The sequence below is a fragment of the Myripristis murdjan genome, chromosome 14, assembly GCF_902150065.1.
Source record: "Myripristis murdjan chromosome 14, fMyrMur1.1, whole genome shotgun sequence".
Taxonomy (NCBI): domain Eukaryota; kingdom Metazoa; phylum Chordata; class Actinopteri; order Holocentriformes; family Holocentridae; genus Myripristis; species Myripristis murdjan.
The window spans coordinates 36247398-36274247 of record NC_043993.1 but is presented as its reverse complement, the minus strand read 5'-3'; the positions used below and the strand labels follow the sequence as shown (position 1 = coordinate 36274247).

The 26850-nt window shown below is 48.3% G+C and overlaps 2 protein-coding genes across 2 annotated transcripts in view; one reads left to right on the top strand and one right to left on the bottom strand.

The window, feature by feature from the left end:
• Window positions 1–10725, top strand: part of oatx (organic anion transporter X) — a 16226-nt gene extending 5501 nt beyond the window's left edge. The window contains exons 5-15 of the mRNA XM_030068141.1: window positions 483–586; window positions 1051–1205; window positions 2912–3080; window positions 3535–3658; window positions 4846–4961; window positions 6024–6078; window positions 7663–7822; window positions 8262–8370; window positions 8871–8949; window positions 9700–9827; window positions 9994–10725. Coding sequence (XP_029924001.1) covers window positions 483–586; window positions 1051–1205; window positions 2912–3080; window positions 3535–3658; window positions 4846–4961; window positions 6024–6078; window positions 7663–7822; window positions 8262–8370; window positions 8871–8949; window positions 9700–9827; window positions 9994–10141 — 1347 coding nt within the window. The 3' untranslated portion in view covers window positions 10142–10725. The remainder of the gene's footprint in view (window positions 1–482; window positions 587–1050; window positions 1206–2911; window positions 3081–3534; window positions 3659–4845; window positions 4962–6023; window positions 6079–7662; window positions 7823–8261; window positions 8371–8870; window positions 8950–9699; window positions 9828–9993) is intronic.
• On the bottom strand, window positions 10592–26850 carry tmprss15 (transmembrane serine protease 15). The gene is made up of 26 exons (XM_030068140.1): window positions 26739–26850; window positions 23700–23821; window positions 22478–22545; window positions 22185–22327; window positions 21419–21538; window positions 20950–21058; window positions 20012–20121; window positions 19681–19821; window positions 19420–19569; window positions 18418–18523; window positions 18150–18315; window positions 17914–18055; window positions 17749–17838; window positions 16603–16728; window positions 16315–16458; window positions 15693–15803; window positions 15457–15583; window positions 15121–15216; window positions 14302–14351; window positions 13984–14064; window positions 13750–13891; window positions 13277–13455; window positions 12292–12387; window positions 12051–12190; window positions 11385–11439; window positions 10592–11271 (listed from the first exon to the last, which is right to left on the bottom strand). The coding sequence occupies exons 1-26, from the start codon at window positions 26848–26850 to the stop codon at window positions 11105–11107; spliced, it is 3093 nt and encodes a 1030-aa protein (XP_029924000.1). The 3' UTR covers window positions 10592–11104.

The window sequence follows — 26850 nt, the reverse complement described above, 5'->3', positions numbered from 1 at the left end:
AATCTTGGAAACAATGTTTAACAATAACTGTTTTTTTCATAGTGGACATTGTATGTAAAGTAATGTCCTGCTCAGACAGTTCTTCGGCTACAGTCGCGAGGAGAATGGCCCTCTGGGCTTCCATACTCCCAAAGCTTGCGTAATGCAACAGGTTGTTCAGAGCTTTATCGTTTCTGTTAGCTTGACATTACGTACCGGTACGTCTGCGCTGAATACACCCCAGGAAACTGAGCTGGTGACTTATGGAGCACAGGCCTCCATATGCTACGCATAATTTCTGAAATATTCCAGAATTACAGTTAATTCAACATGTTTACTGTTTATCAAAGACACACACACACACACACACACACACACACACACACACACACACACATTATTTGGAAATGTGGATTTTACTTTGTGATGTTTCGTGAGGAGGTCAAAGGTCACGGTGTCTCTCTCTCTCTCTCTCTTTCTCTCTCTCTCTCTCTCTCTCTCAGTGGGATCTGGTTTGCAATCTGCGGCCTCTGAAGCAGATGAGCCAGACAGTTTATATGGGCGGAGTCTTGGCTGGTGCCATCATCTATGGGGGGCTGTCAGACAGGTAACGCACATACAAACACACACACACACACACACACACACACACACTATGATGAATTTAAGATCATGGTACTTTTTTGAGAAAAGAAGGTTTATTATGTGCTGGACGGTGAAGCAGGCAGTGAAGTCAGTCAGCTGGGAGCCTAAATCTGATCAAACCAATCAACAATCAGGTATCTGTTATTGATGAATGGCCAGTGGGAGCCGAGACATACTGTGAGAATAAATAAATAAATAAATAAAATACTACTACTACTACTACTACGAACAACAACAACAATAATAATTAAAAAAAAAAAAATAACAGGAAGTGGGCACTGCCTTTCCCTGAGATAAACTAAATGTGAAGACCTTCTTCATACCCACATCACGAGTTCAGAGACCAGTGAGTTGAAATGGAAGCTGTTCATCATGCTCTGTTGCTGAACTGTCTCTCTCTCTCTCCACCTGTCTGTCTCTCTGCAGGTTCGGCAGGCGTTCTGTCCTTATTTGGTCATACTTCCAGGTGGCGTGTCTTGGCTCCTGTTCGGCTCTCTCTCCGTCTTACTCCGCCTACTGCATCTTCCGCTTCCTGACCGGGATGGCGGTCTCTGGAGTCATCCTCAACGGCGTCTCACTGAGTACCTGTCTGCCTGGTTTTCTGTCTGCCTGTCTGTCTGTCTGTCTTTTTTTATCTAATTTCTGTTGGTGTGGAATAAAATAAGATTCTCTCAGTGTTTATATTGCCAAACAGCCTAAGAGCCACAGCAGCACAACACAGCAGCACAACAAAACCATCAGGGTCACAGCTTATCAACATTACTTATCAATAACTAATCTAAATGAACTAAATTCTGATGAATCTAAAATCTAAATTTTGATGAATGTTGTTTTTTTTTTTTTTTTTTTTTTTTTTTTTTTTGGGAGTGCTGGTTCCCTCCTGTGTGTTTCCATGCTCGTAACCCAGCTGCTGGCAGGGGCCTCCTGTTCAGCTGCCAGTGAGCAGCCGTCTGGTTTCTCTCCTGCAGCAGACTTCAGTCTGTCCCTGTCTCAAAGTGTCCCACATCCTGATGGTAACTTCTAAATCTGGGGAGGAAAATGTCTCTGGTTTGTTTGTGACAGTGGAGCAGAAAGTGCTGCTCTGTCTCGACTTGTCTCTGTGAGCAGAGTGAGCACGTCTGTCTGCGAGCCACACGGTGTCCACTGGACCTGGACCTGCTCAGGGTCTGCCTGAGCCTGGACCTGGACCTGCTCAGGGTCTGCCTGAGCCTGGACCTGGACCTGCTCAGGGTCTGCCTGAGCCTGGACCTGCTCAGGGTCTGCCTGAGCCTGGACCTGGACCTGCTCAGGGTCTGCCTGAGCCTGGACCTGCTCAGGGTCTGCCTGAGCCTGGACCTGCTCAGGGTCTGTCTAAGCCTGGACCTGGACCTGCTCAGGGTCTGTCTGAGCCTGGATCTGGTCCTGCTCAGGGTCTGTCTGAGCCTGGACCTGGACCTGCTCAGGGTCTGTCTGAGCCTGGATCTGGTCCTGCTCAGGGTCTGTCTGAGCCTGGACCTGGACCTGCTCAGGGTCTGTCTGGACCTGGACCTGCTCAGGGTCTGTCTGAGCCTGGACCTGGACCTGCTCAGGGTCTGTCTGAGCCTGGACCTGGACCTGCTCAGGGTCTGTCTGAGCCTGGACCTGGCTCTGGGGGCCAGGTGGTTTGGGGTCTGATGATTGTTCTTTTTTCAATAATTGATTTGGAGGGGATGTTTCTCAAGTGAGTGATTGTCCCAGTTAATACATTTTAAATGTGTGCTGAGCGGCTCCATGCCTCACTGCCAGGTAGGGCAGTGAGTTCTATGACTGATTTGAACATTTGTAACCAAGTTTTAATTGGAATGTCCGTGTCTGATGTTTCTTTTAATCTCATAAAATGCCTGCCTTGATTTGTCTCTCAGCTCATGTGCAGCCATTTGAAAACTGCCTGTTGAACTAACAAGGAGACCTAAATGTGTGATTTTTTGCATGTTCTAGTTTACCTGTGCCTTGATAGAGCTGATGGTTGTGGTTCCCAGAGCTCCTCAGTCAGAGCCCAGGTCTGACAGACTCTGTGCAGGAGCTCCAGGTGTTGTTGTAGGCCTTCCTCAGTAGGAGGCAGCAGAACTACGTCATCAGCATACAGCAGACACTTGATTTTACTGGTTTGAAGAGCGACTCCAGGGGATGCAGAATCTCCCAGTTTATTTAGCCAATTCATTTCTCTCTCTCTCTCTCCCTCTCTCTCTCTCTCTCTCTCTCTCTCTCTCTCACTCTCTCCCTCTCTCTCTGTCTCTCTCTCTGTCTCTCTCTCTGTCCCTCTGTCTAGAGGTTGAGTGGATCCCGACCAAAACAAGGACATTAGTGGGGACACTCACTTCTTTCTTCTTCACCTTTGGTCAGCTGGTCTTGGCGGGGCTTGCCTATTGGCTGAGGGACTGGAGGAAGCTGCAGGTGGTTGTCTGCGCCCCGCACTTCCTGTGCTTTGCCTACAGCTGGTCAGTAATCAATCACAAGTCTCCAGTAACAGGCTTCACAGAGGCACAACCCCACTGTCACTGACAACTCTTCAGACACCCCATAATGTATATTAGATCTCTGGTGAAGGAGTTTCTGTCTGTAGAGAACTTCAGGAAAATGGTTGAGGTTAAATTAGATTAGATCAGATTTTCTTAATTGCAGGTGGACTGATTGCCATAGTAACCCTAACCCATCACCATAGGAACATGTTGTTTGCCTGCTGGTCAGAGGCTGCCCTGCACTCGCTTGGGTGTATGGAGGCCAGACGAGCTTCATGTTCATCAGATTAGATCAGTTTGACTTTTATTATTACAGACAAATTCATGCACCACCTCGCAGCCTGCAGCTGACAACATAAACGGCTCTGGAACAGATATTTACAGGGAAATGTTCCTAAAATAACAATGGCGGGGCTGGTCTCTGATTGGTCAGGTGGTACTCGGAGTCGGCCCGTTGGTTGGTGCTGAAGCAGCGGTCGGGGGAGGCGCTGAAGAGTCTTCACCGCGTCGCTCGAATCAACGGCAAACCAGAGATGACAGAGAAGATAACGCTGGAGGTACCCTGTCTGTCTCTCTGCCTCTCTTTTAGCGTTTTTCCACTATACAGAGCCGTGCCGTGAAGGGCCGTGCCGGGCTGAGCCCAGCACGGCCCTGTTTGGCCTTGGAGTGTTTCCATTGCTTATGGTACCAGCGGGTCGGCGTCAGAGAATTAGAGAGGCGCGCTCGTTGCCATGGAGTTGTTATAGTAACAAGAGGAGCTGTCAGTTGATACATTAGCTTTTTGCTACTTTTTTTAATGGACAAAATCTTGTTTGAATAAGTTGCCGGCCAGTAGCTTTTTTATGGGCTGGCTGCGGCACCGGTCGGAGTCAGGCCGGCCGGTACCGCGGCACCGGTCAGGCGGGCCGGCCGGTCAGGTCTGCCGGATTTGACAGGTGAGCGGCCAGTGCTGCGGCCTGCCTGACTCCGACCGGTGCCGCGGTACCGGCCTGCCTGACTCCAACCGGTGCCGCGGCCGACCCACCTGATGCCATCATCATCATCATCTTCACAGATGCTCTGCCATCTTCGCTTAGTGGTCACATTTCCATTTCCATTTGTAAGAAAAATGTAAACTAGGCTACACAACGGAAGAACCCAACAAAAAACTCCGCAAGCAAATCAATTTCTTCCATAATCTCTCCAGAAACTAACGTTTGTAAATAATAGCCTACTGGCTGAAGGTTTAATGGTTGACACTTGTCACTTGTCAGTTTGTAGCAGCCTGATTTAACTGACATTCTAACGGACCAATCACGAAGGAGATCATATTTAGGCCCGCCTCCGCGGCCCCGTTCTAACCGGGCCAGCACCAGATGTCAAACTGGGCTGAAATCTTTCACGGTTGGTTCCCGGAACCAAGCGGGCTGGTGTAGTGGGAATGAATGTGGAACCGTGAATTTCACGGCATGGTGCAACACGGCACTACAGTGGAAAAACGCTATTTCTGTCTGTGTGTCTGTCTGTCAGTCTGCCTGTCTGTCTGTCTGTCAGTCTGCCTGTCTGTCTTTCTGTGTGTCTGCCTGTCTCTCTGCCAGTCCATCAGCCTGACTGTGTGTCTGATTCTGGGTTCGGGTGTCTTCATTGTTGTCAGTCTCTGGGACCAGAAACTCAACTTCCACTGTGCTTGTGTGTGTGTGTGTGTGTGTGTGTGTGTGTGTCTGCATGTGTGTGTTTGTGTGTGTGTGTGTGTGTGTGTGTGCAGGTCCTTCAGTCTCATATGAATAAGGAGATTGAGTCCAGCCGCTCGTCCTACACGGCGTACGACCTGCTGAGGACCGGAGGGATGAGACGCATCTCTGTTTGCCTATTGGCTGTCTGGTGAGGAAGTCCCGCCCCTTCTCAGGAAGTCCCGCCCACTGTCCAAGAAATACCACCCAGTGCCAAGGAGGCGTGCCATGGTGACAGATGTGCTGGCTGCTGGACCACGAACCTGCTGTTTGTTCAGTGGCACAACAAAACACACTGCACATGATGCGTATATCAAATATCAAATATGAGCGAGTGAGCAGCATATCTCAGCACCTGGCTGCGGCTCTAACCTGTTGAAATAGGACATGAAATCCATTCAAAACAATGGCAGCCACACCCAGTTTTTCCTCACTCGCCACCAGTATGGGCTGACACGTGATGTCACTTCCTGCTGCACATGCTCCTCGCCTAGGAAGTAGCATCTCGTACCAGGAAGGAGACACCTTGCCCAGAAGTCTGGTGGGATTCATAACAGCGGATCTTGGAAGTGTTATTGCCCAGCCTTTCGAAGTGCCCTCGAGCAAACTCTGAGGTCCCATATTCCTGGCAGAAGTGCTGTGATTGGCTGGTTCATGGGATGTGGGAGGGACTTCTTAGCTAAGCAGCTGTAGATTGTGTAGGGCCCCCGGGGGCCCCGAGGGTCTGCCTGGGGGTCCTGCTTGTGAAAGGTGTCTGAACATCACATTTTAATCATTTTAAATGTAGCTGTTGTGTGACTGTTCAATTTAATTCTTTAAAATTTATTAAGAATTATTATTTTCAGTCATTTTTTTTATTATTATGCCTGGACATAAATTGAAATTACTTTATTTATTCTTTAGTAATGTTCAAGTTATTTCTTGTGAATTTGCTAATCACCTATTTCCCTGTCTATTTTTGATGGAAATCCAGTAAATTGTCTCAGGGCTCAAAGGGTTAATTCACCAGATAAATGTCAGTAGCAGTGATTATTGATTATCTGAACATGATGTTTGAACTGATTTGACAAGTTGTGACACCTGGACAATACCATAATGAACACAAACCAAAATATCTTTCAAATCAGAGTTTGAAAACCTCTAGGTGAGAAAATCATGTTTGTATCCAGGAAATGATGTTTCCTCTCCAGAAACAGTTTGTTGTCATCTGCAGGTTCTCCACCAGCTTCGCCTACTACGGCCTGGCCATGGACCTGCAGAAGTTTGGGGTGAGCATACGACTTTCTGACTGAGTTGTTGTTTTGTTTTGATTTTAGCTGTTTGTATTGTTGCCAGAATGTCAAAGATAAACTTCCATTCCGTTCTTGTAGCTTCTTTTGAAAAAGGTTCTTCTTCTTACCCAATGACAAGCCTTCATATTTATCTCTATGGGCGCTGTTAATTTTCTGTTCTTCCATCACTGACACGTTCTGCCAGAGACCGAAACGCCGTGGTCGACCTCTGACCTCTGACCCCCAGAGGTAGAAACGGAACATTAACACCTGGGGGTCACGACTGACCTCAGAGCCGCCAAGTGCAGGTTGGTGGGCCGTAAATGGCCCATGTCTGCTCTGGAGAGGCCAGACCACCATGAGAACCCTGCCGCGGCCGTGGTTCCGGCTTGCTTTGAGAACCCTGCCGCAGGCGTGGTTCCGGCTTGCTTTGAGAACCCTGCCGCGACCGTGGTTCCGGCTTGCTTTGAGAACCCTGCCGCAGGTGTGGTTCCGGCTTGCTTTGAGAACCCTGCCACGAACGTGGTTCCGGCTTGCTTTGAGAACCCTGCCGCGGGCGTGGTTCCGGCTTGCTTTGAGAACCCTGCCACAGGCGTGATTCCGGCTTGCTTTGAGAACCCTGCTGCGGCCGTGGTTCCGGCTTGCTTTGACAACCCTGCCGCAGGCGTGATTCCGGCTTGCTTTGACAACCCTGCCGCAGGCGTGGTTCCGGCTTGCTTTGAGAAACCTGCCGCAGGCGTGATTCCGGCTTGCTCTGAGAACCCTGCCGCGGGTGTGGTTCCAGCTTGCTTTGAGAACCCTGCCGTGGGTGTGGTTCTGGCTTGCTTTGAGAACCCTGCCGCGGCCGTGGTTCCGGCTTGCTTTGAGAAACCTGCCGCAGGCGTGATTCCAGCTTGCTCTGAGAACCCTGCCGCGGGTGTGGTTCCAGCTTGCTTTGAGAACCCTGCCGTGGGTGTGGTTCTGGCTTGCTTTGAGAACCCTGCCGCGGCCGTGGTTCCGGCTTGCTTTGAGAAACCTGCCGCAGGCGTGATTCCAGCTTGCTCTGAGAACCCTGCCGCGGCCGTGGTTCCGGCTTGCTTTGAGAACCCTGCCGCGGCCGTGGTTCCGGCTTGCTTTGAGAAACCTGCCGCAGGCGTGATTCCAGCTTGCTCTGAGAACCCTGCCGCGGGTGTGGTTCCAGCTTGCTTTGAGAACCCTGCCGTGGGTGTGGTTCCGGCTTGCTTTGAGAACCCTGCCGCGGCCGTGGTTCCGGCTTGCTTTGAGAACCCTGCCGCAGGCGTGGTTCCGGCTTGCTCTGAGAACCCTGCCGCGGCCGTGGTTCCGGCTTGCTTTGAGAACCCTGCCGCGGGTGTGATTCCGGCTTGCTCTGAGAACCCTGCCGCGGGTGTGGTTCCGGCTTGGTGCTATGTGATCACATCTTTCTGACTGGGCAGACTCTCTTATTGGGTAGTTCCTATGTGGGTCTTCTATTATTGGTCAGTTTGTGGTCAGCTGTTCTCTCATGCTTTCTGCTGACCAGTGAGCTCTTCTAACCTGTGTGTTGGTTCCTAACGAGAGCTTGTCTCCTATTGGCTGTTGCAGGTGAGCATCTACCTGATGCAGGTCATCTTTGGAGCCGTCGACATTCCCGCCAAGTTCTTTGCTCTGGGCATGCTCACTTACTTTGGCCGCCGTGTTTCCCAGGCAACCTGCCTCCTCCTCTCAGCACTCATCATCTTCGCCAACATCTTTGTTCCAAGTGGTTGGTAACACACACACACACACACACACACACACACACACACACACACAGCTGAATGGAGTTCATGTATTCTCTGCCAGGACTGGTGACTCAGCTCATCATCGCTGTGCCACCGAGCTTTGCTTTAAAAAAAAAGAAAACAGCAGAAACATGATGCCTTCTTTACCCCTCAGTTACAAAATATTTTAACTCCCTTAAAGGAATACTTCACCCACAATGCATCCTGTTTGCATGAAGTGCTCACTGTGTGCTGCCTTCAGCCTCAGATGAGGGAAGCTTTGCTCACAAGCCTGAAGGGAGTTTAAAAGCATCTGTAACTGAAGGGAAAGACGTGTTTTTTGTGTTTTTTGAACTCCATTCCATTTGTCCGGAGCGGCAGGCTTTATGTCACTAGCAGACGACAGAGCCTGAAGGTTTTTACAGTGTCTGCCTCCTCCAGACATGCAGACCCTCAGGACCACCTTGGCGTGCCTCGGGAAAGCTTGCACCTCCGCATCTTTCACCACCGTCTACCTGTACACCGGAGAGCTCTACCCCACCGTCATCAGGTACAGCCTCCAGGTCACATGTCATTACCGTACATCAGATTTACCTTTATTGATCCTCTGAAGGGGAAATTTTAAATGACAGCAGAGGCAGCTGATGTTAAAGTTAACATCAAAGCAAGAAATTAACATCAAGACAAGATTTTTTTCTGTGTTCCATTAGAAATAGTTTTTCCTGTGTCCCAGTAAGTACAGACTAACTAACGAACCCTAACCCTAACCCTAACCCTAAGCACCTGAGGAGCACCTGTGTGGCTGAGACGCGTCACGTTTTCTGTCTGAGTGATGAACTGTTGTGAACGTACCACACGTCCACATATGCATGTTTCGCATAATCAAGGAAGCTGTCCTGCTGTTTAGGTGGTGGATTTGTTGTCGTGATGCTGCCCCCTTGTGGACACTCCAGGATACAGCAGGGACACCCTCTGGCTGTGTAAATCATTATTTTATCCACAGTGTGTAACGTAAGTGATGATAAGTTAATGATATGATTGTATTTCCAGACAGACAGGGATGGGTTTTGCGTCGACCATGGCTCGGATCGGCAGCATGGCGGCGCCCGCCGTCCTCATCCTGGACGAGGTATCGTCACGACGAACTGACCGTCAACCACCCGTCTCACATCGTTCACCCACTAATCAATCATCCAGCTCTCTAATTAATGAACTGATCCACCTGAGTCGAATCTCTTTGTATCCACTGAATCACTGGAACATGCATTATTATTATTATTGTTGTTGTTATTATTATTATGTTCCACCTGCAGGGGGCGCTGCAGAGGCTGAGCAGAGTGTCAGCTCTGTAGATGATAATCCTGCTGTGGTTCTGCAGCCAGATGTTACCTGATGTTAGCTGGCCGACATGAGGTCCACTAAAAACACTGCAGCGTGTGCTAACAGGCTCACATCAGGCTGCTTCAGCTGAAAACACATTTCCAGGCTCTGTAAACTCACCGTAACACACGACACCTAAAAGTGACATGTGCGTCACTTTTAGGTGTCCTCTGGAAACACGTTAGCTGTCGCTGTGTGTGTGCTGTCGAACTGATGAAGATGTTCTCTGCATGTGTGTTTTGTCTGTGTGTGTGTGTGTGTGTGTGTGTGTGTGTGTTTTCTCCAGCCGCAGTGTGTTGAGCTCTCAGGGCCACCGTACTGCGGGCTTCGCTATTAACATTCGGTTTAATTTCATTTTTCCCCTCTTTTATGCATTTACTCTTAAATTCAGATATTAGCATACTAAACTGCATCATGTGATCACAGCTGATTCTGTGGTCACACAACAGCAGCAGCAGAACCAACAATAATAACAATAAGAACCATTTTGGACTCCCAGGTGTTCCCAGCGCTGCCCAGCATAGTGTACGGCGGGGCGGCGGTGGTGGCGGGGGGCTTCGCCTGCTTCCTGCCGGAGACCCTCAACGTGCCGCTGCCCGACACCATCGAGGACGTGGAGGACAGATGGTGAGCTAACCTGTTAGCGTCATTAGCATCCTCACTCGGAAGCCATGTTTGTTTTTTAATGTCTTTATTGCACATTCACAAACTTGCACTATACACACATTTTTCTATGCACACACACACACACACACCCTGGGTGCTGAGCTGGACTCTGTGTGTCTGTCTGAAGGTGCGGCGGTCGACCTGCCCAGCAGTCGCAGAAAGAGGGCGTGGCCTTGAAGGAGGAGGTGGTCTGTGATGGGGGCGTGGCCTCAAAAGAAGGTGTGGCTTTGAAGGAGATGAAGGAGGGAGAAGGAGCTGGCCTCAACGCCCTCTGACCAATCAGAGACGCCGCAGCAAGAAAAGCAGCCAATGGGAAACAGGCTTCAAGAGGAAGCAAACCGATTTCACTTCCTGCTGCTCGGTGACTTCCTGGACACAAATTTTTGAAACGTTAATGTGGCACGGGAAGACCCGCCCCTCTGCCTCTGATTGGCTAGCACTAATCCTTAACTGACAAATCAGGCAGCACTTTTATGAATAATAATGAGTCTTCCCCTGCCACGCAGCATTTTGAAAACTGAAAATCAAAAGGAGCCAGTATGGGAGGAGAGGATTACAGTAATCTGATTACAAGACAGTGACCTGTTACTAACGCTAATCAACCCAAATTAGGATTAACAGATTGTATGTAATCTGATGAGAAATGCTGTAAATGCTGTTGTTGTTCACGACCGCAGAGATTTTTCTATTAAAATGAAACTAGAGATCACATAAACACCATGGGATTCACTGTTAGTGTCATTTATTATCTCATTTGCCTTTCCAAACCACCAGGGGGCACTGCAGGCACTCTGTACGAACACACAGCACCGCCGTGTTTTATTCCCGTTTGATCGAAATAAAGTTTTGGTGTGATGAAGTTCCGACTCCGCCTTGTTCCAGGAAGAAGCCACGACGAGCGAACTCACTCGATTTCTTTCACAAACATGGAGGAGAAGGTGACGAGCAATGACCAAAAATTCTGAAACATTAAAAAAAAAATCAGGAAAAAAAGTGGCTCAGGTGTCATTTCCTGCTTTACCCTCTGTGAGTCATTTAATAACACACACACACACACACTGCTAGCTAAACTAAAACAGGGCACCGGGGCCTCAGCCAGAGCCTGTGTGTGTGTGTGTGTGTGTGTGTGTGTTGAGGGGGGGGGTTACCAGGGTTACTCAGACTGACACAGAAACCCTGAGCGTGTCTTGTTTTCTTTAAAGTGAAGCGCAATTTTAACGAGGCGAGGAGGAAACAGCTCAGATCCCAGCAGAATACAAACAAACTGCTCCTCTCTGCTCCCTGTCCCGGGACGAGGGGGGGGAGGAGCGTCTGGTCTGGGCAATCCACGAGGCGAAGGAGGAGACACGGGCATAAACTCCAGGTCTCTGAGGTCGACCACAGCCGACCCCAAACGATGTCACACCTGCCAGGAACCAATCAGAACACAGAGTTTATTCAAACATCACCTAGTTTCCATTCATATGTTTGCATCAGTGTGTGTGTGTTTGTGTGTGTGTGTGTATGTGTGTGACTGACCGATCAGTGTCCAGTGTCCGTCCTCCAAACACATCAGTGGACCTCCAGAGTCGCCCTGCAAAACAGCAACATGCTTCAAAACTCATCAAAGCTCAGCTCTGTAGATGATAATCCTGCTCCTCCTGCAGGGGGCGCTGCAGAGGCTGAGCAGCCAGTCAGCAGCACAGAGCCTCAATGTGAGTGCAAATCTGCTCAAACTCACAGCATTTTACAGCCATGGATTATAATTTCAGTTTATAATCCTGTCTGCAGCAGAAATATGGACAGGAACAGTCCAGTTACTGATCAATATCTGGATCAAATGGACTGATGAGTTTAGAGCATTGAGCCCCACTGACCCACACGTACTCTGCTCTGTTTAGCTCAGTGCTGCCCCCGCTGGACACAACACTGACCTGCAGGCTGTTTAGCTCAGTGCTGCCCCCGCTGGACACAACGCTGAACTGCAGGCTGTGTGTCTGGATCACAGCAGCAGGTGGACGTGGTTTGGCTTTAAATCTGTAGAGGCTTTGGGACGGGGCGTGGCTTGGCAGGATGGGTGGGGCGTGGCTTGGCGGGGTGGGTGGGGCGTGGCTTGGCAGGGTGGCATGGGGCGTGGCTTGACGGGGTGGTTGGGGTGTGGCTTGACGGGGTGGGTGGGGCGTGGCGTGTGAGGGCAGTTGGTACCTGGCAGGAGTCGATGCCTCCCTCGGGGTAGCCAGCACACAGCATGCTGGATGTGATGTTGTATTCTGGTAACTGAAGCTGACACTGAACCTGAGGAACCAGAGGAACCTGGGCCTCCTGCAGAACATCAGCTGAAGGACCTGTAGACACACAGTCAGAACCAGCAATTCAACCAGAGAAGAAGAAACAGCTGGAACCAAACAAGTCTTAAACCAGAGAAGAAGAGGCAGCGACAGTTCACCCTGCTCAGCTTCTGCTCCCCATCCAGCGATGAAACATTTCCTTCCTGCTTCAAACTGCTGATTGTCCCGAGGTAAACACACCGGCTGGACGTAGTCTGCAACACACAACACACACCTCCATTTATTATGATGTCACACACTTCTGTTTTTCTTTGTGAGGAACGTTCCGCACGCATCACTTGTTCCTGTGAAACAAGTTGGTTCTGAAGGGAAACCTGTTATGCCCGCTGCAGGGCTCGTTAGCTGCAGAGCTCGTTAGCTGCAGGGCTCGTTAACTGCCAGGCTCGTTAGCTTCAGGGCTCGTTAGCTGCAGGGCTCGTTAGCTGACTGGCTTGTTAGCTGCAGGGCTCGTTAACTGCCGGGCTCGTTAGCTTCAGGGCTCGTTAGCTGCAGGGCTTGTTAGCTGCCGGGCTCGTTAGCTGTAGGGCTCGTTAGCTGTAGGGCTCGTTAGCTGCTGGGCTCGTTAGCTGCAGGGCTCGTTAGATTCAGGGCTCGTTAGCTGCAGGGCTCGTTAGCTGCAGGGCTCGTTAGCTGCCTGGCTTGTTAGCTGCAGGGCTCGTTAGCTGCAGGGGTCGTTAGCTGCCGGGCTCGTTAGCTGCAGGGCTCGTTAGCTGCAGGGCTCATTAGCTGCCGGGCTCGTAAGGCGCCGAGGGCCTGAGGTGGGATTCGAACCCGGGACTCTGCGGACAGGACTACCGAGCTACCGACCAGAATTAATATTTTTACTGTCTTTGAAGCTGCTATGTTCAGCTTGTGAGCCTTTTCTTCCAAACACTTTAGGGGGAAAATGGATTTAATTTGGCTTTACACTAAACTGTATAAAAACAGATTAAATATTCATTTGAGACAGTTTTTGAGGTGAGTTTTTTTCGAGGGTGTTTCCTGCCTTCCACCCAGTGCATGCTGGGAAAGGCTCCAGCCCCCTCACCACCCCGACTGGGACTAGCGACCATAAAAAATGGAGGTGTGACCGAGTGTCCTGACCGGAGAAGTGGACCGGCGTCTGGAGGTGCATCATGGCGACGTCGGCCTGCTTGGTCTGCCTGTTGTACCGTCGGTGGATGACGACGTGATCGATGAGTCGGGTCTGGACGTCCGGGCCCTGGTCGCTGTGGGAGTGGAGGCCGAGTGTCGCCCTCCACAACTGGAGATGAAGGTTCTTACTGTGGACCAGGGGACAGTAGAACTCATCATTTTAGATCATATTCACACGGCAGCCATTTTCCTGTGACATCACGCTCAGGGTGTCGACAGCAAAGTGTGGGCGAGAACGGAGAGAAAAGCTCGACTTGTTTACCATCGCGTTCTTTTTGCCACTTGAGACGCCACAGGAAGATGGCCGCCGCGTGAACAAGGACTACAGTAAAACTCGGCCTCAGGTAAAGAGGTAAAGATCAGGTGTGTTCTTACGCCAAAGGAAGTCGACATGATGAATAAAATGACGTGCAGCTCCTCACCCGAACACGCAGTGTGCCGCCGTCAGCAGCCACTGCCGGCCAATCAGAGAGGCTCCGCACACGTGACGCCCTCGCCAATACAGAGACACCAGCCAAGGCCACGCCCCCTTCACGGCGTCCACCCCCCCCACCACTCGGAAACCTGGCAGGAGCAGAACAGCGAGGGGAGGACGGGCCCATAAAACAAGGAGGAGTCATACCCCGACCCAAAGCATTATGGGAAGCTTTTGGTACCTTGGCTGTGCCTCCTCCCTCCTGATTGGTCTGTCAGTCCTCTGCCGCCCATCTCCGTGGAGACCAGACGCACACCACAAGCTAAAACACACAATATTTTATTCTGATTGGTTTACATCAACAAAGACCAAAAAGCTGCCTGAGATTTGGATTAAACATGTAACACCTGAACAGGTGAGGTTTGGTGAGAGCAGGTGAGTGTAACACCTGAACAGGTGAGGTTTGGTGAGAGCAGGTGAGTGTAACAGGTGAGGTTTGGTGAGAGCAGGTGAGTGTAACACCTGAACAGGTGAGGTATGTTGAGAGCTGTGTACTCACGCTGGTTGTCACAACTCAGTGAAATCACTCGTTCACCTGCACAGGTTTCACTAAAAACAGCAGAACAACAAACAGCGTTTCAGCCAGGAAGTCAGAGATCAGAGGTCAGAGGTCAGACAGTAGGTGCTTCCTAGATCTTATTTCATATCCTTGATTCCTCCACTTGCCTCCTTTCCTCTCCTCCTTAGCTCCTCCCACAGAGAGAGGAGGAGGAAGGAGTGGAATCAAGACAGTTCACCTTCACACGAGGCTGAAGCTGCTTCTTTAAATGATTGATTGGATTGGATTGGATTGGACTGGATTTCGGTGCTGTGCTGGTTTCATGAGCCCAGTGTTCTGTGAACCGTGTTAACACACTCAACACACACACACACACACACACACACACACACACACACACACACACACACACACACCTCCTCTGCTTCCTCCCTGGATAATTAGGGATGAACAGCACAGGTCCAAGCGCCCCCTTCTGGTAAAACTGTAAAGTCAAATCTTCCTCGACCTAATACCTGAAAACATTTAGTGACACAACTAACCACCATGTTGTTAATCTGAACTTTATGATCAGATTAAATGTTCAGCAGATTAAATGCTCAGCAGTCTGGGTTTAGCGTTAGCCTAATGAAATCCCTTTTGTGGCGATAAGATGGCAGATCAAATGGGATTAAAAGTCGACTAAAACTAATATGGACTTTTGTCTAAAGACTTGGACTAAATGTAAAACAGCTGCCAAAATTGAGGCTGTTTGGGTCTTTTATTCAGACCAGTTTCAGTTCTGGTTCTGGTTCTGGTTCTGGTTCTGGTTCTTGGTACCTGACGTTGAGCTCCAGGGATCCGTTGCGGTCGCTGCTCACGGTTGCAAACGGCGAGTCGCCGGGCAGCGCCGGCAGCAGCGTCGCCCTCCCCGACCTGCAGAGGCCATCACCAGAATATGGATTATACTTCATTTCATTCTGTTCGATACCTTTAAATGTTTTCTGTGTGACTGTTTTGTTTTGTTCAGGCGAGATGAGAGACGTTTTTGACATCTGATGTTTGATGTTTCTGTGAGTGAAAAAAACAACTTTGATCTTAGTTTGTCTCTGATTTTGTTTCTAAATCTGAGAACTGAGCACCAATCCACACACACACACACACACACAGTGTCACCTGTATCCCAGGTAGGTGCAGGTGAGGTTGGACAGGTGTGTGTTCCAGTCTTGAGCACAGACTGTGAACAGTGAAGTGTGGCGCTGCACCTGCAGGCGACTGGAGCCGTTCACCTGTGACACATGGACTGGAAACACAGATTACATCAGATTAGATCAAATCAGATTAGATCAGATCAGATTTTTTACAGCCCAGATAAAACAATAAATAAAGCTGAAGTGGAAACAGCAGCTTACCGCAGTCGGCTTCATCAGAGGCGTCAGGACAGTCAACGACACCGTCACACTGACCGTTACCGTGGATACAGCGTCCCGTCCCGCACCGGAACTGAGCTGCTGGACACGGCTCTGCAACGGGATGCAAACCAGAGCGCTCTAACCTCTGGGCTGTTCAACCCACTAACTGATGAAAGTGTTCACAGGCAGGGTTAAGATTAAAAACAGCAGAATTAGGGGCTCTGATGTCATCCCAATCTGCCAACCAGCCAGATTACTGTCTCTGAGCTGGAGCTCTGCGCCTGCCGGGACGTCTGCAGCTCCTCCTGTTGCTGTGTTGGTTTCTAAAGGATTCAGACGAAGCTTTGCAGCTGATTTCTTTCCTGTGTGTTGTATTGATGTGAGAGTGTTTTCTGTGAGGATTTACTTTAAAGATGCGAGCGGCTGCTGTCAGTAACCGTCGCTGTGATGTCACTGCGGCCAAGATGGCGGCACGTTCAGACAGCGAAGCTAAAAACCTCGGCAGGAAGAGGAAACTCTCCTGGCGTTTATGTTTCATTTATCACTGTGTTAACACTGTGTGTGTGTGTGTGTGTGTGTGTGTGTGTGTGTGTGTGTGTGTGTGTGTGTGTGTGTGTGTCACCTGGCACCCCGAGGTTGAGGCCAGAGGTGAAGTTGGCTTTGAATCCTCTGCCGTGTCCTGATTTGTCAGTGTAGAACCTCACAGTCATCTGATTGGCTGTTGAGAACAGGTCAGGGGAGGGGCTTGGACTGCCAGTGAAGACACCTGTGAGAAGGATCACCTGTGTGATTGAAATGTGTCCGCCATCTTTATTCTCTCAAGCAAAGTGTCAGGAGGTGGAGCCAATCAGCTGATCTGTGTTTATCTGCTCCTCACAGACAGAGCATTGTGGGTAAAATCAAACCGCACCCAGCAAAGCAGAGTTTGGCCCCGCCCCATCCCGGACTTCTACGATGTCATAGGTCGCCTCCACGTCCAGATCCAGGAAGTGCAGCCGGATGTTCCAGCCCTCTCTGGCGTGAAGAGTCCACACACCTGCAGGGCAGAGCAGAGCATTATGGGTAGTCAGGAGGCGCTTTCAGACCAATTACAGCTTCTTAACTGCTCTTTATTTTTACTTCGTTTTGACTTTTCGTTTTCAAAGTCTGAATTAGTTTGAATTGGTTTTTGAAGTGGGTTTGCTAATTTAGTTTTTATTTTTTCAAAATGCTTAGTTTTAATTAGTGTCTGTCTTTTTTTTTTTTTTTTTTTTTTTTTTTTTTTGCATAAATAGGTATTTGCTGGGCGAGACTCAGAAAGGTCAGAAAATGTTGAGTAATAAAAAATAAAAACAAAACATCAGACTGTTTCAAAAAAATGTCCAAAAAATAAAAAAACAAATAAACTGACAGACTGAAACTGAAGACATTTGTCGCTTTACTTGAATCTGATGTGTAAACACACAAAACAGATTCACTTTTTGGTGAAACCTCATCATTTTTATTTCAGCTGGCAGAATGTTTTTTCACATCTGGTTGTTGTTATTTTATTAACAAAAAGGAACAATGATGGGGACCCTGACATGAAGAGACATTTTGTTTGTTTGCAGGTTCAGTAAAAAAATCTGTAAAACAAGAAATTTACCAGAAAATTGGTAGAAAAATCAAACATTTTTTAAAAAGTTAGATCAAGCTTAGCTTAAGCTAACTTTAGCTTAGCCTAGCATGGCACACACACACATGCACACACACACACACACACACACACACACATACAAGCTGCACAAGGGTGGGAGGAGCTGAGAGTCGGGTGGGAGGGGCTAAGCGTCAGGTGGGAGGAGCTGAGAGTCGGGTGGGAGGGGCTAAGCATCAGGTGGGAGGGGCTAAGCGTCAGGTGGGAGGAGCTGAGAGTCGGGTGGGAGGGGCTAAGCATCAGGTGGGAGGGTTTGAGAGTCAGGTGGGAGGGTCTGACAGTCAGATGGGAGGGGCTTGGAGTTTGGAGGTACTGAGGTTGGCTTGTGACAGAAAGGTCACAGGTTTGAGTCTCGGCTGGGACTGCCTCCCCGGTGCTACTCACAGTTAGCCCTGTTCCCATAGGATTGTGGGTAGTTTGGAGAGCTGAAGGTGGAGTTTGGCTCCCAGAGGTCAAAGGGCCCGCCGCAGTCCACTGCAACAACAACCAAGAGTCAGATTACAGATTAATCTGGCATGTAATCTAACAGAACCCGCGCTGCCATCCTACCAGGCATGGGGGGGGCGGTGGTGGGCGGGGGGATGGTGGTCGGGTCAGGGGGGGCCACGCCACAGGAAGCGGCGGTCAGAACGATGTCATCCAGAGCGATGTCGTTCCTCATCCCTCCTTTCTTCAGAGCTTCAAACATCACCTGCGGGTTATTGATTGATTATACGTTATTGATCGCTTGGCTGATTAGTGATTGATTGGTCAGTTAGACCAGCAGATCACATCGGTAAACTGACCGTCGCCTCGGCCGTCAGGTTCAGGGTGACCTGCCCGTAGTTCCAGTTGTCGCCGTAGTTACCGTCTCTCTGAAACAGCACGGTAACCGCTGCCTCAACGCCGGGCGGCAAGTGTCCCACCAGCAGAACCCTCAGCCGGTGGACGTCCTCGCCAAACATGTGGTACCTGCAGTGACAGGAACTCGCTCTGTGGCTGCTCGTTTTAAGAAATGTATTGAATCAATTATTGATATCAGCATTTTAAAATTTAATGAATTTATTTATTAACCAAAACCGAAGGCACATGGGCTGGGTGGGCGGAGTCAGAGGGAGGCTGCGGATCCGGAAGCTCCTCTCCCATTGGCCAGGGCTCAGAGGAGTGACGATGTAGTGACCTGAGGGGTTTCAGCTGCTGATTAGCATTGTGCAAACAACAGGAATTCAACCCAGTAACACTCCCAAAAAACCCCAATCCTGAACCCCTAACCCACTAACCCAAACCCTAAACCCTAACCCCCTAACCCCCCTAACCCTAACCCACTAACCCTAACACTAACCCCCTAACCCCCTTACCCTAACCCCCTAACCCCCCAACCCTAAACCCCTAACCCCCAATCCTAACCCTCTAACCCCCTAACCCTAACCCACTAACCCTAACCCTAACCCCCTAACCCTAATCCCCTAACCCCCCTAACCCTCTAACCCCCTAACCCTAACCCTAACCCCAGGGAAAAGAAATGCTTGTAGGTTTGAAGCTCTTCTCTCAGCTCCGTTTCCCTTTAGCGTTTCCTCTCTGCTTGGAACCCGCCTCCCAACAGGAAGTAGGACAGTTCAGCCAATCACGTCCCTCCATGTGCCCATCAGCTGTGTGTCGCCTGTACACACAGCTGCTATAGCACGGTTAACATGTCACTTTAATATATATATATTTTTTAATTTCAGCCAAGTAGATTACCGATATGTGATCGATTTATGCAAATGACGCCTTTTTGAAAATTTCCTCCAAGACGCCAAACAAATCTACAACTAGCCATGGTACAAAATAAGCACACTTCCTGTTGTTTACAAAATAAAAGGCAAAAAAGCAAAATAATTACAGGAAAGTTACCAGAAAAAAGACAAAAAAGATTATAATGATTAACATGATCATTAAAATGATTTATACCAGACTTGCTGTGTTTAAATTCTTGTGAAAAGCGTCTGAACCCCCAGACAAACATTTTCAGCCCAAATGTTTCCCATAATGCACCAGCTGTCTCAGCAGCAGATTGTTGGCATCTCATGAAATCACCTGACGCGTTGCCCAGGGTGTGGTCAACACTCGGCCCGGTGAAGGGAGGGAAGGTCGGGCCGCTGGTTCGAATCCAATCTCCTTCGTCGTCTCCTTCCTGCCTCCAGAAGCACATGCCTTGCTCAAAGGAACAGGTCAGCTTCTCCTCATCTGGGACACAAACAGGTCACCTTCAGGTTTTTATAGACCCGTCACAGACTGTCGGACTGGAGCTTCATCGGTGTCAGCTCTCAGAAACTCTACTCTACTGGAAGCTCTTACTGGAGAGGCTGGAGGTGTTGGCTGCACTGTAGGTGGCGTTGAACCCTGATAGGTTGTTGTAGTCATCAGAAGAAAACTCCACAGTTGATTGGTCGGATAGCAGCCACACAGTCCCAGGGGGGGTGGAGCCTGACAACACCGCTGCGGATTATATCAATATATCAGTATATATCAATATATATATCAATATATCAGCTCATATGTCAGGAGATATTTGGATCGATCTTCAGGGAACATGCTGACCCAGAAGGCTCACACACAGAAAATCAAATTTAAACTCCAGTAAATGTTTCTAGCTGCTCTCTTAAACGCAGCGAGGAAGCAGATTTACCTACGAGGTGTTTGTCCGGTCCGATCCCCTCGTACAGACGCAGCGTGTCGCTGTCCTCCTCCGTCTCAAACTGCTGGAAGCTCACCTCCACAGAAAGGCCTCGCTGGACTCTGACAAGACCACAGCTGTGTTTACTGTGTTTATTCAGTCAGACCTGGACTGGGGTCAGACCTGGACTGAGGTCAGACCTGGACTGGGGTCAGACCTGGACTGAGGTCAGACCTGGACTGGGGTCAGACCTGGACTGGGGTCAGACCTGGACTGGGCTCAGACCTGAGCTGTGTCCCAATTCAGGGTCTGTATCCTTCGAAGTCCGGGTCCTTCGAAGTCTGCAGCCTTCGGAGGACCCGTACTTCGGACAACGCGTCCTCCCCGTCAACCAAATGGGACGGTCTAGCCTTCAGAGTATTTCCTGGTCGCGTAATTGCCGTTACCATGACAACAAACTTCGGAGACAAGACAGAACAGTAAAGAAAGGGGTTTTGGTTTAACATATATGGCGTTGGATGTTCAAATGAGTAAAAACTGAATATTTTATAATAGTGAAATCTCAATATTACATATATTAGATGCCGCCGTAGCCATTTCAGTTAACTTTTTTCGACTGAGCAGAAGCACGCAAAGCATCTTGGGATACGGGAGCCCGAGAAGGATAGTCGCGGTGCATCCTCCGAATCGGCTACCAACGGCTGAAAAGGAGGACACATTTGAAGGGCAAATTTAAAGGATCCTTCGACTTTGGATGAATTGGGACAGGCCTTCGCGCAGTGTTGTGACGTAACTGGCCTTCAAATGCGGACTTTGAAGGTTGCACACCCTGAATTGGGACACAGCTCAGGTCTGTAGAGAAAGACTGTGATCTTTGCAGCTGGTCATGTGATGGTGTGACTGTTTGTGACATCACAGAGGATGAAACAATAGCGACGCAGGGTTCTCACCGTATGATCCAGCGACAGGAGCTGCTGCTGTTGTAGGGCTGAGGGAAGTTCCCCGAGCGGAACGAGCCGCTCGGCCCCAGCAGGACGAACTGTCCGTCACACGCCGTTGCTACGGAAACAGGAGAATATGGGCAGTATGATTCCACATAACAACAGCAAGAGCATAAATAACAACAACAGCAGCAACAACAACAACATTGGTAATAAAAATAAGATGATGATGAAAATACTAATACTAATAATAATATGTTGATGAAGTTAACATGTCTGGCACAGCAGCAACACGTTAGAGGAGGGAATCATCAGTATTTCCTGAGGTATTGATCAGCTTATCAAAGTGAACACATGGTGATTTGGAATGAAAGCAGTTAAATCAAGGGCATAAATCATCATCTGCACATTTAACACCGCACATGAGCTGACATGTTTATTCACACGTGCATGTCTGAGACATGGTTTTGCCACCGACCACAGAGAGCGGCGTCTTCGTCCGAGCCGTCAGGACAGTCGTAGGCTCCGTCACAGAACTGAATTGTGGGAATGCATGTGGACGCATCGCCACACGGCATCTGAGCAGGAGGACACGGCCCTGCACACACAGAGCACAAAGTCACAGGAATTTAAGAAATTAAAACAATCCCACGAAAGATGGCAGTTTCTAAAATTGATTTTAATTTAATTGTATTTTTAAATAAAGCAAAAGAGAGAAGGGAACAAAAGGGACAGACAGATTAAAGAGTTTTCTCACCAGCAGTAGGTGTGACTCCAGTCTGAGCTGTTACAGGTGTGTGTCCTGTTGGCTGAGCTGTTGGCTGGGCTGTTGTTGTTTCTTCATTTTCTAAAGGCAGCAAATCAGATTCAGATTTACACTCCAAACACAGTTAGTGTTTAACCTCGTTAAGAACCTCGTTAAGACCCAGAGTTTTGTTGAGACCTCATTAAGCCCCGTTAAGTTTGTATTTTCACTTAACTGGCACTCTAGACTCACAAGACAGGATGTTATTTTACATGTTGTGTGTGTGTGTGTGTGTGTGTGTGTGTGTGTGTGTTACAGTCTGTAACGAAGGGGAAATGAATGTACCTGTTGAAGACAAACGAAACTGATAAAATGTGATTTCATCAGTGTAATGTAATTTAATGTAAATCCATGTTGGATTTTAAAAACACAAAAGTTCGTCACTGAGTTTCTGTTGGTCTCGTGTACTTTGACCTTTGACCTCGTGGGTTTCGTCTACCTGTGATTTGGATGCTGCTGCTGTCAATCACTAGGCCCTCCGTCACAGTATCCTGAAGCCCCGCCCTCAGCTCCTGCTCCGCCTCTTTTCCATCAATAGGCTGATGGAACCAAAGGTCAAAGGTCACCACCACACTGCCCTTGCTGTAGACAGATACAGTCAATAATCATCAATAATCACTCAGTTGCCAAAAAATCAATCACTGTGTCAGAATATGCAAGATTCCACGAAGAAATGAAACTGATCAGTCAACCGATCAGTTCATTAGTAAAGCATGTAATCAATGCTCTGACCTGAAGCGCACAACCTGACAGGCCTTGAAGTCGTCTCTGAGGTCGCCACGCTCAAACGCCTCCGCCACCTGGGAAACGGCTCGCAGAGGTTAAAGGTCAAAGAGGAGAGGTTAAAGGTCAGAACACAGCCTTTATTGTGAAAACAGCAGCTTTCTCCTACGGGTTGGCTCAGGTTGTCACAGGCAGGAAGTGAAAGTTTGGAAATCTCCAGGAAGTGAAACAATAACGTGGAAGTCGGAAATCCTCCTGGAAGGATTTTTTCTTCTGTGTTTCTCTTGGAGCTGCACACAGTTTCTGATTACTGCTTTATTACTGTTTTGGAGCAGCTGAATAAGAAGAGCTCCATACCTGCTGCTCAGCTGCTCTGTTAGCTTTCACAATAAAGGCCTTTAGCACTCTGGATCCCTATTTTTTATATGAAACTGTTAGTAGTTATAACCTCACGTTATGTTGATCACGTTTACACACCGACTGCGACACCTCTGTCCCTCATCTCACTTTTCAGAGCAGAACCCTGATTTTGGATTTCCTGTGCTCGCTGCTCCGCCGCCTCAGGATCACATGGAACCAAATCTTTTATTTTTTGTCTTTTGTCTTTTTGTCTAGTATTGTGAATTTTGGCGAAAGATAGAATAATAAAATGCATCGCACTCAGTGTGCAAGGTTTCTGTGCAAAATGATTTTTAAAGTAAGATAAGATAAAATAAGATACGATAAGATAACACTTTTTTTTAAATCCCCCCCAAATTCAGGTGTTACAGGCAGCAGCATCAGGAGTGATGATTCAAAAACAAGGTACACAATATACAGTATACAGTGCAAAAATATATACATAATATACACAATATATTATGTGTATATTTCCATTTATCAAATCATTTATCAAATGAAGGATTAAAAAAACAACTTTTGACTGTATTCTTCATTTAAAAAACATAAAAACAGACTTGGTGTGCAAGTGCATTGAGAGTCTCCTTGGTGAGTGTGTGTGTGTGTGTGTGTGTGTGTGTGTGTGTGCCTGCATGTGCGTGTGTGTGTGTGTGCGCGCGCGTGTGTGTGTGTGTGTGTGCGTGTGTGTGCGTGCGCGCGCGCGTGTGTGTGTGTGTGCATGTGTGTGTGTGTGTGTGTGTGTGCGTGTGTGTGTGTATGTGTGCGTGTGCGTGTGCGTGTGTGTGTGTGTGTGTGCGTGTGTGTGTGTGTGTATGTGTGCATGTGTGTTTACCAGCTGTTGGACATCGTATGCCAGGGATTTGAACTGCAAGCTGCTGGAATTGCTCAGCTGCTCTGTGAAGACGACGCCACCCGTGATCGCCATCCGTCCGCCGAGCACGGCCGGGGCGCTGCCTGGACACACCGGTAACGCAGCAAGTTAGTTCAGGTCATGTGATCATCCAAGCTTGAGAAGTGATCAACAAAATCTGAAAATGAATTCTCAATCAAACAGGGAGCCAGGTCTGTGCTGATGTGATGTTGTCTGTTAAAACCAGTAACAACACCGCTCTGTCACTATTTCCAACACATGGTTAATCCCCTGACGTGAGTGCATGAGTGTGTGTGTGTGTGTGTGTGTGCGTGTGTGCACGAGGGCAAGTGTCATGAGTTCTGACACTTTATAACCCATCAATAAAGCTGATCAGCTCCAGCCATCACTCGCTCACACAGAATCATTAATCCTAACAAACAGAACCCGAGGTTCCTTTCCAAACTAACCAAACTAATTCAGAATCACTCCTGTCAGCCTAGATCGCTAACAGCAAATGATTTTGTTGATTTTTTTTTTTTTTTTTTTTTTTTTTTTTTACCCAAAATATAGTCTCAATCTGTGGTGACATTCAAAAATAACCTATAAAATCAGCTTGCACCAGCATATTTTGGAAATTCTCCAGAGATTATCCATGACTTGCACCCTCAAACCCAATTTGATACCATCCCACTGGATTCTAGATTGGTGCACTCCACTAAACCACCTTCCTGCCCACTTGACCCCTTCCCAGCCAAACTTTATATAGAGATTTTTGAGTTATCAGCCCAACAATCCTTAATCTCCTAAATCTGTCACTTAAATCAGGAATGCTACCCTGCATGTTCAAAATGGCCGTGATCAGGCTTCTATTTAAAAAAAACAAACCTTGACTCTGAAGCCAAAACTATATAGGCCGATATCAAATTTCCCAGTTCTCTCTAAAATATTTGTGAAATTGTAGCTGCTTAGCTTTTAGACCACATGTCCTCCAGTACTTGCTACATGCTTCAGGTGTTTTCATTCTACTGAAACTTACCAGAATAACAAACCATCTCACTGGTCAACACCTCAGTGGTCGACACTGGTGTTACCGCTATACTTATCCGACTTGTCCATCAGTCCATCACACCGTGCTGTGAAAGCGCCTGGATGATCTCATTGATATTGGTGTTCTGGTGCTCTCTTGGTTTAAATCTTATCTCTCAGAGAGAAAGCAGAGTTTCCACTACAACAGTATGACCTCTGACTACTGAGAGCTTAACTGTGGTGTTCCTCAGGGCCTGGTCCTTGGCCCTCTCCCATTCTCCATCTACATGCTCCCTCTGGGTAATATCATCCACAGCTAGAACATCAGCTTCCACTGTTACACTGACGATACTCAGATCTTCATCCCCATCAAGCACAATAACCTTATGCATTGGCTAACCTTGAGTTGTGTCTGTGTGAAGTTAAAGCTTGGATGTCCTCAGATTTCCTGCTGGCAGCACTGAAATGGTGGTCAAAACCTTGGTGTGATTTTTGACTCGCTAGTCAAAAACACCACTAAAACTGCTTTTTGATCACTTACACAATATCTCTAAAATTAGGCCTATGCTAAGTACGGCTGATGCAGAAACTGTTCATGCATTTTTTGCATCTCGCCTTGATTACTGTGATGTTCTGTACTCTGGTCTGCTTGCCTCTGGTACCAGGAGTCTTCAGCTGGTCCAGAATACTACTGCCAGAAGCTCACATAAGCTCACTGCTGTCTTCCTGTCTGAAAACTGCGACCATCATCCCTGTACCTAAAAGCTCAGCTGTTACAAGTCTGAAGGATTACCGGCCTGTTGCAATGACACCAGTGATTATCAAATGTTTCGAAGGACTGATATTGCACAACGTCAAGGCCCACATTGTCCTGATCTGGACCAGCACCAATTTGACTACGAAGTCAACAGATTCACCAACGACACCATGCCACTTGCACCTCTCACTGCCCTAACATACCTGGAGAACCCCAACACATCCATGTCAGGATGTTGTCTGTCGACTTCAGTTGTTTTTTACACAAACAAGTGAGTCAGCAAACTGCTGTTCCTTGGCCTGGACACCCACCTCTGTAAATGGATCAAGGACTTTCTCACCAACTGACCCCGGCATGTCAGACGTGGAAATCTCACCTCCTCCACCATCATCCTCAACACTGGCACTCCCAAGGTTGTGTCCACTCCTCTACTCACTTTTCACATACGACTGTACTCCCAGTCATCACTCAAACTCCACCTTCAAGTTAGCAGATCACACAGCCGTGGTGGATCTTCTAACCAAGAATAAGGAAACTGCTTGCAGGAGGTCCAGTCACTAGTACTAAACTTCATTGTGTACAAACATACAATGACAATAAAGTATCTACCTATGCTGCTGTGTTTTCCTGTGTTTGCTTTATGACTCTAATGTTTATCATTTGCCCACCTATTGCCCATCTGTTGCCCACCTGTTGCCCACCTGTTGCCCACCTGTTGCTCACCTGTTGCCCACTTGTTGCTCACCTGTTACCTGGGCTGAAAAGTCCTTTGAGACTATTGGGCTCTAAACTTGATCTTGAACTTGACGTTATTAGCAATTATTGGTTAGTTATTATATTATTGGTTAGTTATATTATTGGTTAGTTATTGCATTATTGGTAAGTTACTATATTATTGGTTACTTATTGCATTATTGGTAAATTATTATATTACTTCACTACACACTATTGGTGCTGGTGAGACACAACACTCTGATTGGCTCCTCAGCTCAGCCAATCAGAGCAAGCGAAGGGAGACGTCACTTCTTTTCCTCTTCCCCAACCAAAAGACCTGCGTCCTCATATCAGACATATTCTGGATTAGGATTAGCCAGATTACCACCCAGCTGCTCCCTGAACCCAATCTTATTGTTTCTCTTTTTCTTTCTCACGCACACACACACAAACACGCGCGCTGGTGAAACATCAGATAATAATTGGTGTGTGTGTGTGTGTGTGTGTGTGTGTGTGTTCACCTGCAGGCTGCAGGCTCGTCCAGCAGAGGGCAATCAGGGCGACACAGCAAACCAGCAGCAGTGAGCAGACGACGCTGAGCTGCACCTCCAGAGATGAGAAGCGCCGCTGCAT

Excerpts from the sequence above, each read along its gene's own strand:
- tmprss15 (XM_030068140.1), bottom strand. The coding sequence starts at position 26,850 with ATGCAGCGGCGCTTCTCATCTCTGGAGGTGCAGCTCAGCGTCGTCTGC. Across the intron at positions 15,217-15,456 it reads TGCACCTACCTGGGATACAG|GTCGGGGAGGGCGACGCTGC; the intron begins GTGACACTGTGT and ends TGGCCTCTGCAG. Across the intron at positions 12,191-12,291 it reads GGGAGCAGAAGCTGAGCAGG|GTCCTTCAGCTGATGTTCTG; the intron begins GTGAACTGTCGC and ends GTGTGTCTACAG.